This window comes from Oncorhynchus mykiss, chromosome 15 (genome assembly GCF_057628025.1).
Source record: "Oncorhynchus mykiss isolate SJ-2025 chromosome 15, ASM5762802v1, whole genome shotgun sequence".
Taxonomy (NCBI): Eukaryota; Metazoa; Chordata; class Actinopteri; order Salmoniformes; family Salmonidae; genus Oncorhynchus; species Oncorhynchus mykiss.
Genome location: NC_143036.1, coordinates 22,436,989 through 22,456,575, shown reverse-complemented (window position 1 = coordinate 22,456,575; position 19,587 = coordinate 22,436,989). Strand labels below are relative to the sequence as shown.

General features: G+C 42.5%; 1 protein-coding gene across 2 annotated transcripts; it reads left to right on the top strand.

Moving 5' to 3' along the window:
• The first annotated feature begins 4,044 nt into the window (after window positions 1–4,044).
• LOC110489796 (uncharacterized) lies at window positions 4,045–14,502 on the top strand. Of its 2 annotated transcripts, none has more exons than XM_090199628.1 (17): window positions 4,045–4,283; window positions 4,766–4,884; window positions 5,025–5,160; window positions 9,692–9,779; window positions 9,899–9,979; window positions 10,113–10,250; window positions 10,556–10,601; window positions 10,702–10,780; window positions 11,007–11,112; window positions 11,444–11,639; window positions 11,929–11,962; window positions 12,057–12,160; window positions 12,621–12,645; window positions 12,756–12,863; window positions 13,496–13,624; window positions 13,787–13,910; window positions 14,167–14,502. In XM_090199628.1, exons 1-17 carry the CDS (start codon window positions 4,258–4,260, stop codon window positions 14,338–14,340), a joined length of 1,713 nt encoding a protein of 570 aa, XP_090055754.1. In that variant the 5' UTR covers window positions 4,045–4,257; the 3' UTR covers window positions 14,341–14,502. The 2 variants fall into 2 exon arrangements, with proteins under 2 accessions (XP_090055754.1, XP_021418389.2); XM_021562714.3 differs by having other exon boundaries at window positions 14,128–14,502.
• Window positions 14,503–19,587: the final 5,085 nt, after the last annotated feature.

Sequence of the window (19,587 nt, the reverse complement as noted above, 5' to 3'; positions counted from 1 at the left end):
TCAAAGTACACAAACCATACATACATTTTCAGTGCTCTGCCTTCCTCTTGAAATCCCTTGGGATCCTGTCGGTTGCTATGGCAACAACGACTACAACAACACCAAATTGGCAAACAGGAGTTTATGGGGGAGTCCATTAATAATAAACAGGAGTTTATGGGGGAGTCCATTGATAATAAACAGGAGTTTATGGGGGTCCATTAATAATAAACTCATACTATATGGTTATATCATTACAGATGCTCTATCAAACTTTATCACTAACCCTCTCACTTTTCCCCTCTGGGGCCTCAGTTATATGAAGGCAAATTGATGCCAAAGCTTAAATTCTTATCAAGTTCAATCCCCTGACCTCGTCCTCATTCCAAGTTGTAGGTAATGTTGGATTAGGAGTTATATTTCCATATGGTTTTATTAAAGTATTTACGATTCAAACCTAAGTGTGTTCAGTGTAAATCAGAACATGTTTTGAAGCTTTTATCATACAGTTCAAAGGATAACTATAATTCCACTACAACTAGCCGGTCTTGTGTTGCCTGGCTGAAATAGTTGTGGAAAGTGTGAGGTGACGGCCGACAGGGCAATTCCAAACCACATGATAAGAGTCTCTTTGCCAGTGGAAACTACGTTTTTTAGTGAAACCTCATGTGAGACATTAAGGGCCGTCAGCACGGAGTGGTGCAGCTCAGCCAAAGAGACAAGGCCTTCTGATAGAGGACGCCTTAATGTCTATAGCATGTACACTGAACAAAAAATATGAACATGTAAAAAAACTGAATATGTAAAGTGTTGGTTCCATGTTTCATGAGCTGAAATAAAAGATCCCAGAAATGTCCCATATGCATAAAAAGCTTATTTCTCTCAAATGTTGTGCATACATTTTTTACATCCCTGTTAGTGAGCATTTCTCATTTGCTTAGATAATCCATCCACCAGGTAGGTGTGGCATATCAAGAAGCTGGTTAAACAGCATGATCATTATAAAGGTGCACCTTGTGCTGGAGACAATAAAAGGCCACTCTAAAATGTGCCGTTTTGTCACACAACACAATGCCACAGATGTCTCAAGTTTTGAGGGAGCTTGCAAATGGCATGCTGATAGCAGGAATGTCCACCAGAGCTGCTGCCAGAGAATTGAATGTTAATTTCTCTACCATAAGCTGCCTGCATTGTTGTTTTAGAGAATTTGGCAGTGCGTCCAACCGGCCTCACAACCGCAGACGACGTGTATGTGTGGGCGAGTGGTTTGCTGATGTCAAAGTTGTTAACAAAGTGCCCATGGTGGCGGTGGGGTTATGGTATGGTTAGGCATAACCTACGGATAATGAACACAATTGCATTTTATCAATGACAAGTAGAATGCACAGAGATACCGTGATGAGATCCTGAGGCCCATTGTCATACCATTCATCCGCCGCCATCACCTCATGTTTCAGCATGATAATTCACGGCCCCATATCGCAAGGATCGGTACATGAAAATGTCCCAGTTCTTCCATGGCCTGCATACTCACCAGACATGTCACCCATTGAGCATGTTTGGGATTCTCTGGATCGACGTGTACGACAGCGTGTTCCAGTTCCCTGGTTTTCTGATCAACGCCCCTACATTTAAAAAAAAGGTATCTGTGACCAACAGATGCATATCTGTATTCCCAGTGATGTGAAATCCATAAATTAGGGCCTAAGGAATTAATTGCAATTGACTGATTTCCTTATATGAACTATAACTCAATAAAATCTGAAATTGTTGCATGTTGCGTTTATATTTTTGTTCGGTATAGTAGTACTCACTGTCTGCAGACATTACAATAATGAACAACCCCAAATGGAAGCAGTGTGATTGTATAGCGCAGGAGGTATAAGACTGCAACTATTTTAGAAGTCATCATGTATACGTGATTGAATGTATACAGTCGACTACTGAACACCAGAGATTACATTCTTTTAATGTATCTGCGTTCATTTAGAACAGCTACGGACTGTCCCAAACTATTGCATAAGGAGTGTACTGTATTTCAGCAGTCATTGGAAAAATAATTACTCCATTCTATAGAGTGATATCTCTAAAGAGATGAACTTTGGCAAAGCTTACATGTGAAGAAATGCATATTCCCCTTATGGACATGAGACTGCAGTTGCTAAGCACCAAACGATTTGTATTACTATCAAACATTCCCATGCGCTACACAAGACAATAACATTTCCCTTACTATTCCAAGCACTGTGAGAGGGGAAAAGATGCAGCTGGGATTGCACCATGAGTCAGAGGCTGGAAGAGGAGGATGAGAGGGAGGTGGTGGGAGGCTTGGAAAGGTTGGTACTCAGTACTCACCAGGAAAGGATCCATCCTGTTGCGTGGGATTACAATGTTACCATGTTACCCCCTGCACCTGGAGAGGCCCAGAGATGGTGGGAAAAACCATCAATGCTGCCTGGAGGGGTCGCCTCAGGACAATCACCCCCCCTCCCTCCACGGGGCTCCTAGCCCAGAGGTCCGTCCCTGAGCTCCTAAGCGAAAAAACAGAACCGGGCTGTCTCAATGTGTGGCTGTCCTCATAAAAACCCTCAGTACCGTACAGAAGATTACACAGAGAGCATCAGGGCTTCATATTTTTTTTTTCCACCTTTATTTAACCAGGTAGGCAAGTTGAGAACAAGTTCTCATTTACAATTGCGACCTGGCCAAGATAAAGCAGAGCAGTTCGACACACACAACAACACAGAGTTACACATGGAGTAAAACAAACATACAGTCAATAATACAGTAGAAACAAGTCTATATACGATGTGAGCAAATGAGGTGAGATAAGGGAGGTAAAGGCAAAAAAAAGGCCATGATGGCAAAGTAAATACAATATAGCAAGTAAAACACTGGAATGGTAGATTTGCCGTGGAAGAATGTGCAAAGTAGAAATAAAAATAATGGGGTGCAAAGGAGCAAAATAAATAAATAAATAAACATAAATACAGTAGGGAAAGAGGTAGTTGTTTGGGCTAAATTCTAGATGGGCTATGTACAGGTGCAGTAATCTGTGAGCTGCTCTGACAGCTGGTTTTTAAAGCTAGTGAGGGAGATAAGTGTTTCCAGTTTCAGAGATTTTTGTAGTTCGTTCCAGTCATTGGCAGCAGAGAACTGGAAGGAGAGGCGGCCAAAGAAAGAATTGGTTTTGGGGGTGACCAGAGAGATATACCTGCTGGAGCGTGTGCTACAGGTTGGTGATGCTATGGTGACCAGAGAGCTGAGATAAGGGGGGACTTTACCTAGCAGGGTCTTGTAGATGACCTGGAGCCAGTGGGTTTGGCGACAAGTATGAAGCGAGGGCCAGCCAACGAGAGCGTACAGGTCGCAATGGTGGGTAGTATTTGGGGCTTTGGTGACAAAACGGATAATGTGACATGATTGAATGACTTGTCTTCACTGTTTATCAGTCTCCACTACAAAGGTAATTTCTTTGGTTAGGCCTGCAGAGGTGTCAATACAAGATATAGTCTCAAAGAATCCTGAAGAAGAGTCAGACTAATTCAAAAGGTCTGCAGTAACCAACCTTGGGCTTCAGTAGCCTACCTTGGGCTTCAGTAGCCTACCTTGGGCTTCAGTAGCCTACCTTGGGCTTCAGTAACCTACCTTGGGCTTCAGTAGCCTACCTTGGGCTTCAGTAGCCTACCTTGCGCTTCAGTAACCTACCTTGGGCTTCAGTAGCCTACCTTGTGCTTTAGTAGCCTACCTTGAGAGCAGTAACCTACCTTGGGGCTGTAGTAAGCTACTTTGGACCTAGTTTGACAGACTCATTAAATGACAGAAAGAATGTCCTAAGTGACAACATATAAAGTGTTACAATTTTTTTGCGGTGTGTGATTTGAGGTATATTTGAGCAACTCTCAAGTGTAAAACTTCGGCCGGGACATAAACCTCATAGTCCAATTTACTGACAATCTTAGCATTAACATTTGCTCCCCCTGCTGGACATTGTTGGAATACTACTCATTACCACTGAAAATGAACATTTTATTCATCATTTTACCATACCAATTTAGGGGCAGTGGCTATTTTCCAATTTGTCAATGCACCCACTTAATATTTTTAAGCGCAACACTGACACGTTCATCTGGAAAATGTTTCTTTCATTGTAGGTCAAATTAATGAGGGAAAGGAGTGGCGCGCGTTCACCGGTATGATAATCGAAATGACAGAACACGCTTTGTGACGCGATGAATGTAAAGAACGTTGTTGACGTTCCTTCCAAATTGCTAACAGATGACTATCAACACGCTTGCCAAACGGTAGGATTTTCCTAAAGTTTATCTTTGTTGCAAAACTTATGTTTGCAGGCCTATTTAATTTTCACCTCATGTAATGTAATTGACGTGTGAAGAGCGTGGCCAAATGTAATCTTTTGGCCAGGTGCTTCACCTACTGTTTATGCCTACACAATTATTTGAGCACAAATAATAATTCACAAATATAGAATCATGTTACAAGACTCGTATTTAATGACTCGTGGTAATCTTGTAAACAGTTCATGTAGGCACAACCTTTATTTGAAGCAGAAGTTTATTAGCTGAAATGTGTGCTGTTGGCCGGCTATTAAAAAGGACAGGCAGCTATTTGAGATTGCGTTTATTGAAGTAATACAGCATATATCCATTTTTTACTTCCCAAGGCTTGCATGTACACTCACACACACGATAAATTAAACAAATAGAAATGACCACTGATTTGCAATATAAAGACGAATACATTACTACCTTCATTTGTCAACCAGCCTCCTGTCCCCCTCCGTCCTCATGGCTGAAGAAATCAGGAGAATAGCTGCTCTTATTGAGAGAGACCAAGAGCTCATCACTTACATCAAGCACAAGTTTACCACCGACTTCAAAAAAGGTGAGCAAATGGCCCTACTAGGCTACTGTACAATGTGTCACAATACTTCATGAAAAGCCACTTGAGATAATGGATGACGTTTGAATTAATGCAATGAATTACTACTGACTGTTAGCACATTTTGCTTTGTGTTTTCCAAGCGCACAGCTACTTACCTGAGAAGGTTGTCACCCGCAGTGACACAAAGTATGTCCTCATACAAAATGGCCAGGCCAAGAAGAACTATGACAGGAGACAGGAGATGCTCAGAAGAGGCCTTTTCTCCCCTGTTAACAAGTATGACATGTTATATCCTTGATCATTTCCTACACTTTAAAGTTCAGTGGATTCTGAAAGTATTCAGACCCCTTGACTTTTTCCAAATTTTGGTAGGTTACAGCCTTATTCTAAAATTGATTAAATATTTGTTTTCCCCCTCATCAATCGACATACAATAACACATAATGACAAAGAAAAAAACATTTGACAGGTTTGCTAATTTATTAAATATAAAAAACTAAAATATTACATTTACATAAGTGTTCAGACCCTTTACTCAGTACTTTGTTGAAGCACCTTTGGCAGCGATTACAGCCTAGAGTCTTCTTGGCTATGACGCTGCAAGCAACACCTGTATTTGGGGAGTTTCTGCCATTCTTCTCTGCAGATCCTCAAGCTTTGTCAGGTTGTTGGCTGGAGAGCGTTGCTGCACAGCTATTTTTCAGGTCTCTCCAGAAATGTTAGATCGGGTTCAAGTCCAGGCTCTGGCTGGGCCACTCAAGGACATTCATAGACTTATCCTGAAGCCACTCCTGCGTTGTCTTGACTGTGCTTAGGGTCGTTGTTCTGTTGGAAGGTGAACATTCACCCCAGTCTGAGGTCCTGAGCGCTCTGGGGCAGGTTTCCATCAAGGATCTCTCTGTACTTTGCTCTGTTCATCTTTCCCTCTTTCCTGACTAGTCTCCCAGTCCCTGCTGCTGAAAAACATCCCCACAGCATGATGCCACCACCACCATGCTTTACCTTAAAGATGGTGCCAGGTTTCCTCCAGAAGTGACGCTTGACATTCATGTTCAATCTTGGTTTCATCAGACCAAAGAATCTTGTTTCTCATGGTCTGAGAGGCTTTAGGTGCCTTTTGGCAAACGCAAAGTGGTCTGTCAATCAATCAATCAATCAAATTTATTTTATATAGCCCTTCGTACATCAGCTGATATCTCAAAGTGCTGTACAGAAACCCAGCCTAAAACCCCAAACAGCAAGCAATGCAGGTGAAGAAGCACGGTGGCTAGGAAAAACTCCCTAGAAAGGCCAAAACCTAGGAAGAAACCTAGAGAGGAACCAGGCTATGTGGGGTGGCCAGTCCTCTTCTGGCTGTGCCGGGTGGAGATTATAACAAAACATGGTCAAGATGTTCAAATGTTCATAAATGACCAGCATGGTCGAATAATAATAAGGCAGAATAGTTGAAACTGGAGCAGCAGCACAGTCAGGTGGACTGGGGACAGCAAGGAGTCATCATGTCAGGTATTCCTGGGGCATGGTCCTAGGGCTCAGGTCCTCCGAGAGAGAGAAAGAAAGAGAGAATTAGAGAGAGCATATGTGGGATGGCCAGTCCTCTTCTGGCTGTGCCGGGTGGAGATTATAACAGAACATGGCCAAGATGTTCAAATGTTCATAAATGATCAGCATGGTCGAATAATAATAAGGCAGAACAGTTGAAACTGGAGCAGCAGCACAGCCAGGTGGACTGGGGACAGCAAGGAGTCATCATGTCAGGTAGTCCTGGGGCATGGTCCTAGGGCTCAGGTCCTCCGAGAGAGAGAAAGAGAGAAGGAGAGAATTAGAGAACGCACACTTAGATTCACACAGGACACCGAATAGGACAGGAGAAGTACTCCAGATATAACAAACTGACCCTAGCCCCCCGACACATAAACTACTGCAGCATAAATACTGGAGGCTGAGACAGGAGGGGTCAGGAGACACTGTGGCCCACTCCGAGGACACCCCCGGACAGGGCAAAACAGGAAGGATATAACCCCACCCACTTTGCCAAAGCACAGCCCCCACACCACTAGAGGGATATCTTCAACCACCAACTTACCATCCTGAGACAAGGCTGAGTATAGCCCACAAAGACCTCCGCCACGGCACAACTTAAGGGGGGGGGGGGGGGGGGGCGCCAACCCAGACAGGATGACCACATCAGTGACTCAACCCACTCAGGTGACGCACCTCCTCCAGGGACGGCATGAGAGAGCCCCAGTAAAGCCAGTGACTCAGCCCCTGTAATAGGGTTAGAGGCAGAGAATCCCAGTGGAAAGAGGGGAACCGGCCAGGCAGAGACAGCAAGGGTGGTTCGTTGCTCCAGAGCCTTTCCGTTCACCCTCCCACTCCTGGGCCAGACTACACTCAATCATATGACCCACTGAAGAGATGAGTCTTCAGTAGAGACTTAAAGGTTGAGACCGAGTTTGCGTCTCTGACATGGGTAGGCAGACCGTTCCATAAAAATGGAGCTCTATAGGAGAAAGCCCTGCCTCCAGCTGTTTGCTTAAAAATTCTAGGGACAATTAGGAGGCCTGCGTCTTGTGACCGTAGCGTACGTGTAGGTATGTACGGCAGGACCAAATCAGAGAGATAGATAGGAGCAAGCCCATGTAATGCTTTGTAGGTTAGCAGTAAAACCTTGAAATCAGCCCTTGCTTTGACAGGAAGCCAGTGTAGAGAGGCTAGCACTGGAGTAATATGATCAAATTTTTTGGTTCTAGTCAGGATTCTAGCAGCCGTATTTAGCACTAACTGAAGTTTATTTAGTGCTTTATCCGGGTAGCCGGAAAGTAGAGCATTGCAGTAGTCTAACCTGGAAGTGACAAAAGCATGGATTAATTTTTCTGCATCATTTTTGGACAGAAAGTTCCTGATTTTTGCAATGTTACGTAGATGGAAAAAAGCTGTCCTTGAAATGGTCTTGATATGTTCTTCAAAAGAGAGATCAGGGTCCAGAGTAACGCCGAGGTCCTTCACAGTTTTATTTGAGGCGACTGTACAACCATTAAGATTAATTGTCAGATTCAACAGAAGATCTCTTTGTTTCTTGGGACCTAGAACAAGCATCTCTGTTTTGTCCGAGTTTAAAAGTAGAAAGTTTGCAGCCATCCACTTCCTTATGTCTGAAACACATTCTTCTAGCAAGGGCAATTTTGGGGCTTCACCATGTTTAATTGAAATGTACAGCTGTGTGTCATCTGCATAGCAGTGAAAGTTAACATTATGTTTTCGAATAACATCCCCAAGAGGTAAAATATATAGTGAAAACAATAGTGGTCCTAAAACGGAACCTTGAGGAACACCGAAATTTACAGTTGATTTGTCAGAGGACAGACCATTCACAGAGACAAACTGATATCTTTCCGACAGATAAGATCTAAACCAGGCCAGAACTTGTCCGTGTAGACCAATTTGGGTTTCCAATCTCTCCAAAAGAATGTGGTGATCGATGGTATCAAAAGCAGCACTAAGGTCTAGGAGCACGAGGACAGATGCAGAGCCTCGGTCCGATGCCATTAAAATGTCATTTACCACCTTCACAAGTGCCGTCTCAGTGCTATGATGGGGTCTAAAACCAGACTGAAGCATTTCGTATACATTGTTTGTCTTCAGGAAGGCAGTGAGTTGTTGCACAACAGCCTTTTCTAAAATTTTTGAGAGGAATGGAAGATTCGATATAGGCCGATAGTTTTTTATATTTTCTGGGTCAAGGTTTGGCTTTTTCAAGAGAGGCTTTATTACTGCCACTTTTAGTGAGTTTGGTACACATCCGGTGGATAGAGAGCCGTTTATTATGTTCAACATAGTAGGGCCAAGCACAGGAAGCAGCTCTTTCAGTAGTTTAGTTGGAATAGGGTCCAGTATGCAGCTTGAAGGTTTAGAGGCCATGATTATTTTCATCATTGTGTCAAGAGATATAGTACTAAAACACTTGAGTGTCTCTCTTGATCCTAGGTCCTGGCAGAGTTGTGCAGACTCAGGACAACTGAGCTTTGAAGGAATACGCAGATTTAAGGAAGAGTCCGTAATTTGCTTTCTAATAATCATAATCTTTTCCTCAAAGAAGTTCATGAATTTATCACTGCTAAAGTGAAAGTCATCCTCTCTTGGGGAATGCTGCTTTTTAGTTAGCTTTGCGACAGTATCATGTTCCTTTTACTGAGGAGTGGCTTCCGTCTGGACACTCTACCGTAAAGGCCTGATTGGTGGAGTGCTGCAGAGATGGTTGTCCTTCTGGAAGGTTCTCCCATCTCCACAGAGGAACTCTAGAGCTCTTTCAGAGTGACCATCAGGTTCTTGGTCACTTCCCTGACCAAGGCACTTCTCCCCCGATTGCTCAGTTTGGCCGGGCAGCCAGCTCTAGGAAGAGTCTTGGTGGTTCCAAACTTATTCCATTTAAGAATGAGGGAGGCCACTGTGTTCTTAGGGACCTTTAATGTTGCAGAAATGTTTTGGTACCCTTCCCCAGATCTGTGCCTCAACACAACCCTGTCTCGGAGCGCTACGGACAATTTCTTCAACCTGTTTTTGCTTTGTCATTATGGAGTATTGTGTGTAGATTGCTGAGGATTTGTATTTATATAATCCATTCTAGAATAAGGCTGTAATGTAACAAAATGTGGAAAAAGTCAAGGTCTGAATACTTTCTGAAGGCACTGTATAGTATGAATTAAATGTTATTCATTTTCAACTGTGATGGTATCCGTGATGTGTGTGTGTGTGTGTGTGTGTGTATAAACGTTCAACTTAAAGTAATGCCTTGTCCCTTGGATAGACCATACAAAACAGTGGGAATGCTTTCCTCTGACAACGTTGATCTCTTCTCAACCTGGTTAACGTCAGAGGATCAGGAGTCACTGAAGGTGACACACCCTCACACACACATCCGTATTCACGGACACACACACATAATCAACTCATTGTTTTGTTTATACAGTAGTTGTTTAAAATGACTGGTCCTCACTCAGTCATTCTATGGCAGACACACTGGGACAAGAAGTTTGGCAAAAAGTCAGGAGGTGGAGTGATCTCCAGCAAATTCACTCAGGAGAAGGCTAAAAAGGTGAGAGAGAGGGAGAAGGGGGAGGGACTTAACTCTAGAATTGTGACCAAACATAATTCATTATCATGTAGTAAATCCTTCTTCATTATCACATTTCATATATTTGAATAGTATATATTTCAACACTCTTTAGGAGAACGTCACAGCCCCTCCAATGGAGAGCCAGACCCTGGATGGCTTCCTCCAGCTGAAGCACTACCTGAGGGAGATGGCCTCCATTAGACGTGCTCTCCACGCTGGACGCCCCCTCATATGTTGCCTCAGGGACCAGGTAATGCACTGCGGGAAAAGGGAACTCAGGAAAAACCCAGTAAAGAAGAAGAGGAAGAAAAAAAAGTATATTTTGATTAACTTCAAAATGTGTTTTTGTTTAGTTCCCCTTAGTTATTAGAATTGTTGCTGAGTACTATTATGGCACTGAGATGTGATTGTTTGTTCTGGACTTCCGGCGATGAATTCCAGCCTTTGGGTTCTATTCACTGTTGAAAACCTCATTCTTTTTGAACTGTATAGAATTTTAGGACCACTTGCTGTAACACGAAGAATACATGTCTCTACTATGTTCTCATTGTAAAGGATAAACAGTCATCGCTAATGACATCATGTGACCGAGCCATGTCAGGTTGGTCACCTAAAGCACAATGCAGAATGAATTACAATGCTACTACTACATTCTACTATGTTGACCCCATCCATGCACTCTGATCCTTCTTTCTCTTCAGCTGATAAAGAGACTGTGCCACCAACCCCCATGACCATGAACCAACAGGCACTGGACCCAGAGGAAGAGGAGAACCTACAGTACGTTGTGCACTGTCCCTGTTTGTTTCTCATGAATGAAGTTTGTAATCAAACCAAATACTGCTACGACAAATAGATTGCTGCAGTTTTATCCATCATACTCCCATGCAATGCTGGATTTTTCTTATTGATAAGAAATGTTCCTCATAGTTCTGTCTGGGACTTTCTGGTGGCCTTTTCCCCTGCTTGACATACAGCATGTTGTATTTCCCTGTTCTCTTCATAGGAGGATACAGTACAGGAAGCAGAAGCTGTTCTCAGAGAAACTGCAGTGGATCTACATGGTCCTGTGTGGCATCTCTCACATGAGAAACAAAGACCTAAAGACACTGGTGAGACTCAGCTAGTACAACAAAAACAACTAAATACACAAGAAAAACGATAAAACAACATGTGTGTGACGTATTATTAGGATTTCTGGAAGACCAGGGAATTTATTGAAAGTTCCTGGGATTTTGCAACCCTATCTATTATTACTGTATGTTGTATTGTTAATATAGGGAGCTTTTCCAAGCCACTGTGCTTCTGCCTCTGTAATGCTTGCTCTTTGGTGTTTTAGGCTGGGTATCTGTAAAGCACATTGTGACAACTGTTGATGTTAAAAGCGCTTTATGAAATACATTTGATTGATTGGTGATTTAATACTGACATCCTGTATTCCAGGTTCCTCTCAACAGCAACTATGTGAATGTCATCATGAAGGACACAGAGAAGACCAAAATCATCCTGAAGCAGTCACACAGCTACTACAACCCTCCAGTGAATGCCATCGGACGCCTGGTGTCTCTGGCCCCCGATGACCGTCACAACGGCACCCCTGACGTGTGGGACACCTTCATCGGTCACCAGGATGCCGCAGGTGACAGTCTGTTTCCTATATACAGTATATTGTTTTGTGGTTTTTTCATACAAGCCCTCTTTGTTTCCAACCTCACCTGCACACCTTCATACCTTGTTTTTATTTTATCTTCACTGTTTGTCTTTCACTTTTTTGGTGTGCAAATAAATTCAATTAAACAATAATACATGCTGACCTAATCAATTGGATAATTGGACCACCTATTGGGTGTCACATGATTCGCGATATCCAAATAGCTTTGAGTGTGCATCTTAGCCGATCATTAAACTGACTCTCTTGTGGATTTCAGAGACCTCAAAGATGACAACCATCCGAACCACAGGGTAAGAGAATGATGAACAATAATTGACATGACAACATCAGCTATTGCTGATCTATCTCTCCATACTGTAGTACATTGCTGGTCTATAATCACAGATATAAAGCTCTGCAGTCTGGGCCCAGGCGTAAGGTTGGCCAGCGAGATCCAGACGGAGATGGAGACATACCCCCATGGCTACTACTGCTGCTGGATGAGAACAGTCAGTCTATACAATACCACACACAACAACAACGATGTGCCATGTTCCCACTTAGCAGACACAGCCATTGTGGCTTTGTAACACTTATTGATGTGATTATTGCCTTAAGGCACAGGAAATACATGCAACCAACAGTATCATAGTGAGACTAGACTCCATGTGCAGTGTCACCCTGGTTACATTGTGGCTTGTGGGTTTTTGGATTCTGCCACAGCATGAATTCCTGATGGATTGTGGCATTTGTGTGCCTCACCAACTACGTGCCACCCTTTGCCAAACACATCACTTCAGTACAAATCCCTTGAAATGGCAAAAGGATATGTTTGTTTTGGGAATGACAAGGCTTTCGTTTGAGCCATAGTATTTTTACAATGTGTTCTACAAAGATGAATCCGTTCACTGTTGTGAATACAGTATCTCACGTTTTGCTTCTATAGTCACCTGTTTTCTTTTCCGACAGCATCCCTAGAGAAGAAAACAGTCAAGTGAGTGTGAAACAAACCAACAAAATGTATTTATCTGTATGTAAAATGGATCATTTATTCACATGGTTGAGATGTAAAGATTAAGCTGCTCTTTTCATTCCCTCACCTAGGCCTAGAGTAGACCAGTCAGCCATGCTGGAGAGAGCCAAGGTCCAATACCTGAATGTGAAGAAGGTTCTTAACATCCAGGTCAAGTCAGGAGTGTTTGAAAAGAAAAAGTGAGGAGGACACTGTCAGCCCTATGACTTGCTGTAGTAGCTCATTGTATTCACTAGAACTATACATTGTGATCCGTGTGGATTTTATATGTTCAATGTTGTTTTTATGCCCCTTTGCTGTGAAAACCAATTGCCCTCTGGGACAAAAAGTTGAAACTTGAAGTATCTACATGTCACAGTCAGGTCGTTTTTATAGAGGATCATTTGTTCTGGATGATGTTCCTGTTAATATAATACATGCCATTCAGCAGGGGGCTTTTATCCAAAGCTATTTAGTCATGCATGCATACATTGTATGTATTGGTGGTCCCAGCAGGAATCGATACCCACAACCTTGTGTTACAAGTGCCATGCTCTACTGACTGAGCCACACAGTACCACACCTGTTGACATAGAGGGTATATGAATAGGAAACCATTCAAGGAACAATTGATCAGTTCTCTGTCCCCAATGGCAATGACAGGAAGTAGTAACACAACCAATTTGAAAACAACATAAAACGAGTTGGTTTCAGGCCCACCTTTTCACTGGGAATCAAATTTATGGATTAAAATGTAATGACCAAAAAGTGATACTTGGTCGTCAAAATGCCCTACTCGGCGACTCATTGTAGTCCCATTCTCTGTCCTCAGGTACCGTGAGGAAAGGATGAGAACTCTTTTCGATGCTCTAATGGCTTCCAAGACCGATGCTGGTCTGTCTTCGCTCCTTGCCTCTCTGAAGAGTGAGCTGAAGGAGCCCAAATCCACCACTGGTCTCTGGTAGGTGCTTTCTCCCCTCTCTCATACAAACATCATGTGGTGTAACTCAACCATTTCAAGTTGCTTGAAACTCCTTGACTGCTTTTTCATCTTCACTTCCTGTAAGAAAATGTTATAGAATTATAAATGGAACAAAATAAATGTTAAATCATGTATGAACAGGTTTGCAACACTGCAGAGTGAGGCCACAGAACTGTCCGGAGACAGAGACCCCAAATATAACAGCATACTGCAGAAGATCTCAGCATTTCAAAGCTTCTCCAACAAAAGGGTCCCCTACTCCCAGGTATGGAAGTCTTTGTCACAGAGAATAGGCAATTGTGTCCAATCTATGCATTGCATTTTGAAATGTTCCCCCTTCCTAGAAGACACAGAAACATACTCAACCTGGGTTGTATTCATTAGTGCATACCGTAGTAAAATGTTTTGTAACGGAAACTCAGAACAAGCGGTTTTTACTGGACAAGAATCACCCTGTTTGTCTGTTTTTTTCCCATTTGGAGCCTAATGAACATGACCCGGTCTCTCATCTACCTCTGAAGGAGAAATTATGTCTCCTGGTCCTCTCCATGCCAGCCAATCAGCTGCTTCGACCAGCCATACAGGAAGCACTGCTCTTCCTCACCGAGAAAGTCCTGCTGCTGTTGCCGCGGCAACTCAAACAGTGGTACCAGTACCTGAAGCTGCCCTTCCCCACCAAGGAATCCTCCTCCTAAAAACAAATAATATCCTGATATCTTTACTTCACTGCCTGTCTACAATGTGGGCCTTGGACTGAGAAGCCTGGGCTCTTGGTGGTATAGCTGATGTTGAGGGCTCAGGAAAAGGCTTCATGAAATATGTTTGCTGGTTCTGTCAATAAAACACCTTAACATTTAGTATCTCTGAATGTTTTTTATAATATATTTTTGAATATTACGCTATTGTGAAGCCCCATCGGGCATGGTTTAAGGTTTTAATTTATTTGCACCAAAGAAAATAGGTGATAAACAACAATACAGATGAAAATAAATGCAGTCACAACAATAATACATTACATAAATTCTTTAATCCCAACCCATTGGAATGTCTTTGTTAACGGTCTTCCCGCTGAAACTCTTAACACGTTCAAAAAGCGAATACTGGATCAATATTTCTAACATAAGGGCGTGAGGAATGATCAGAAATGAGCTGTAGAAAACTGTCATATTGGTTTTTATTTTGTGATGTCATCAAAAAAATTATAAAGGAAATACAGTAACTTTAAAAGTACTTACACTACAGGTATCAAGTCTCCATCCATACATAATGTTGGACATGAGAAATTATGAAAGTATTTTTGTTAACATATGAATTGTTTTTTTAGTAGGTATAATAATCTATTTTTGTGGATATCTGAAGTAGGTGAGTAAATTTGTTCTTATACTTTTTGTAATTTGCCGAACTTTTTATACAACTTGATACTGAGGATTCTTTGAGACCGGTTGGAAACCAATGTTTCCAGAACCCTTCTGCTGCTCTCTTACGTGGTTTAACTAAGGGAAAGCAGTGGTGAAATACAGAGTTGAAAGATGTGAGAAAAGTCTTGAAAGCAGACTCCACATCAGCCGGATCTATAAACACTCATAATTACTTTTGTCAAATATTCTACATGTACAGTGCCTTCGGAAAATATCCAGGCCCCTTGAATTTTTCAGATTTTGTTAGGTTACGGCCTTATTCTAAAATTGATTAAATATTTTTTTCCCCTCATCAATCTACACACAATACCCCATAATGACAAAGAAAAAACAGTTTAAAAAAAATTTAATTAAAAAAATTAATTTAATATCGCATTTACATAAGTATTCAGACCCTTTACTCAGTACTTTGTTGAAGCACCTCTGGCAGTGATTACAGCCTCGAGTATTCTTGGGTATGACGCTGCAACCTTGGCACACCTGTATTTGGGGAGTTTCGCCCATTCTTCTCTGCAGATCCTCTCAATCTCTATCAGATTGGATGGGGAGCGTTGCTGCACAGCTATTTTCAGGTTTATCCAGAGATGTTTGAACGAGTTCAAGTCCGTGCTCTGGCTGGGCCACTCATGGATATAGACTTGTCATAGACTTGTCCCGAAACCACTCCTGCGTTGTCTTGGCTGTGTGCTTAGGGTCGTTGTCCTTTTGGAAGGTGAACCTTCGCCCTAGCCTAAGCACTCTGGGGCAGATTTTCATCAAGGATCTCTCTGTACTTTGCAATATTCATCTTTGCCTCGATCCTGACTAGTCTCCCAGCCCCTGTTGCTGAAAAACATCCCCACAGCATGATGTTGCCTCCACCATTCTTCACCGTAGGGATGGTGCCAGGTTTCCTCTAGAAGTGATGCTTGGCATTCAGGCCAACGGGTTTCAATCTTGGTATCATCAGACCAGAGAATCTTGTTTCTCATGGTCTGAGAGTCTTTAGGTGACTTTTGGCAAACTCCAAGCAGGCTGTCATGTGCCTTTTACTGAGGAGTGGCCTCCGTCTTGCCACTCTACCATAAAGGCCTGAGTGCTGCAGAGATGGTTGTCCTTCTGGAAGGTTCTCCCATCTCCAGAGGAACTCCAGAGCTCTTTCAGAGTGAGCATCGGGTTCTTGGTCACCTCCCTGACCAAGGCCCTTCTCCCCCGATTGCTCAGTTTGGCCGGGCGGCAGGCTCTAGGAAGAGTCTTGATGGTTCCTAACTTCTTCCATTTAAGAATGATGGATGCCACTGTGTTCTTGGGGACCTTCAATGCTGTAGAAATGTTTTGGTACCCTTCCCTAGATCTGTGCCTTGACACAATCCTGTCTCTGAGCTCTACGGACAATTCCTTCAACCTCATGGCTTGGCTTTTGCTCTGACATGCACTGTCAACTGTGGGACCTTTATGTAGACCGGTGTGTGCCTTTCCAAATAATGTCCAATCAATTGAATTGACCACAGGTGGACAAGTTGTAAAAACATCTCAAGAAACATGGTCACTCTTGTGGGCTTATACAGTGGCAAGAACCCTTTGGAAATACCTGGATTTCTGCATAAATTGGTCATAAAATCTGATCTGATCTTCATCTAGGTCACAGCAATAGACACACAGTTTGCTTAAATTATTAACACAAACAATAGTACGTTTGTCTTTATTGGACACACTGTGTGAACATTCACAGTGCAGGGTGGGAAAAGTATGTGAACCCTTGGATTTAACTAGTTGAGCCTCCTTTGGCAGCAATAACCTTAACCCAATGTTTTCTGTAGTTGTGGATCAGACCTGCACAACTATCAGGAGGAATTTTGGACCATTCCTCTTTACAAAACGGTTTCAGTTAGGCAGTATTCTTGGGCTGTCCGGTGTGAACTGCTCTTTTGAGGTCATGCTACAGCATCTCAAATCAGGTTGAGGTCAGGAACCTGCCTGGGCCACTCCAGAAGGCGTATTTTCTTCTGTTGAAGCCATTCTGTTGATTTACTTCTGTGTTTTGGGTTGTTGTCCTGTTGCATCACCCAACTTCTGTTGAGCTTCAATTGGCGGACAGATAGCCTAACATTCTCCTGCAAAACGTCTTGATAAATTTGGGAATTCATTTTTCCGTCTGATAGCAAGCTGTCCAGGCCCATGATGCTCCCACCACCATACTTTAGTTGGGATTAGGTTTTGTTGTTGGTGTGCTGTGCTTTTTTTCTCTCCACACAGTTTTGTGTATTCCTTCCTATAATTTCTTCTGTCCACAGGATATTTTGCCAGTAGCGCTGTGGAACATCCAGGTGCACTTTTTCATACTTCAGATGTGCAGCAATGTTTTTTTTTTGGATAGCAGTGGCTTCTTCTGTGATGTTCTCCCATGAACACCCTCCTTGTTTAGTGTTTTACGTATTGTAGACTTGTCAACATGTTAGCATGTTCCAGAGATTTAGTGTCAGCTGAAGACTTACATATGATTCTTGTTAACCTCATTGAGCAATCTGCTCTGTGCTCTTGCAGTTATCTTTGCAGGACGGCCACTCCTAGGGAGAGTAGCAACAGTGCTGAACTTTCTCCATTTATAGACAATTTGTCTTACCGTGGACTGATGAACATCAAGGCTATTAGACTCTTTTGTAACCCTTTCCAGCTTTATGCAAGTCAACAATTATTAGTCTTAGGTCTTCTGAGATCTCTTTAGGTCGAGGCATGGTTCACATCAGGCAATGCTTCTTGTGAATAGCAAACTCAAAGTGAGTTTTTTTATAGGACAGGGCAATTTTAACCAACATCTCATCTCATTGATTGGACTCCAGGTTAGCTGACTCCTGACTCCAATTAGCATTTGTAGTCATTAGCCTAGGGGTTCACATACTTTCCCCAACCTACACTGTGAATGTTTAAATGATGCATTCAATATAGACAAGAAAAATACAATGTGTGTTAGTTTAAGCACACTGTTTGTCTATTGTTGTGACTGGTGACTCAAATTGGATGACCAATTTATGCAGAAATCCAGGTAATTCCAATGGGTTCACATACTTTTCCTTTCCACCGTAGATGAGGGGATATAGTGAGCTGGAGTATTAAGTATTCAAAAAGTCAATGTCAGTGGGTGGTTCTCACTTCTAAATAAATGTAAGTTGTAATCCCCCAATAGCAAACAAATGTTATCTTCATTATTAATCCAATGTCAGAATCGGGATATGCATCCAATTACCACTTACCATCGAAAAATGAACAGGAGTGATTTTCTATGAAAAGAGATTCAACATCAATGTTATCAGATGTAAGTGCGAGGCCCTCTCTGACTAAGAATTTAAATTGTTTATGAACAAAAATGGACACTGTTCCTCCCACTAGAGGTTCTACAGCGGTGAACAGCATTATAAGGTGACATGTTATAAAGCACGTTGACGATGAAAGAACATTTTACAGCAGTGGTGGCCAACCCTTCTGGAGAACTACTGGATGTGCAGGCTTTTGCTCCAGCCCCTATCACACCTGATTCAGTCAAAGTTCTGATGAGCAGCTAAGTGTAATCCAGTATGTTGTTGCAGGGCAGAAATAAAACCCTGCACACACAGCAGCTCTCCAGGACGGTATCTTTTTATAATCTAGCTACAGACCATGAAAGTGAAACATAAATATTAAAGTATCTACAATACATCATAATCCCCTCAGGCTTTGCTACACGCACACACAATCTCAAACCGAGGGGGAGAAAATGTGAACCGGTGTCTCACTACCTGAGTGTCACTCACAGTGAAAGGAGAGAGGGGGTGTTCAAAGTAGTGTGTGTATAGTAAGTGTGTGTGGTTGAGTGGAATTAAAGGTAGAAAAATGAATGTGCGGATAATGCAAAGTACATTTAAATGCCAGTGATATTGGAAATAGAGAAAGCGAGAGAGAGAGAAAGAGATGATTTGATGCTCCTACAAAGAACCGTGGCAGGGTTTTATATCCCACTCTCCCACTTTATCAGAATGTTTTAATGGCCGCATCAATCTGGGTTAATCTCATCCTGTCATAGTGTCAGAGGATTGAGATGACTTTAATATGGAGAGTGAGAGACAGAGATTTGGAAGCAATAGAAAGAGAAGCAAGAGAGACTGTACTGCACATCAAATACGTAAATCAGTCACAGCATATTTGTTTTGGTGCGTTTGATTTATACATTTGATGTGCAGTACAGTCTCTCGCTTCTTTCTCTCGCTCCCAATCTCTCTCTCCCCCCACGGGGCATCATTCTCTCCATATTAAAGTCGTCTCAATCCTCTGACACTATGACAGGATGAGATTAACCCAAATTGATGTGGCTATTAAAGCATCCAGATAAAGCAGGGGAAGGGGGGGGGGGGTAAAACTCTGTCACAGTTCTCTGCAGGGGCATCAAACCATCTCTCTCTCTCTCCATATCACTGCCATTTAAATGTACCTTGCATTACCAGCAGATTGCTCTAGCCCCCCTTAAGATCCTTATAAATTACCACGGCCACACATTTCATTGATGTGAATTTA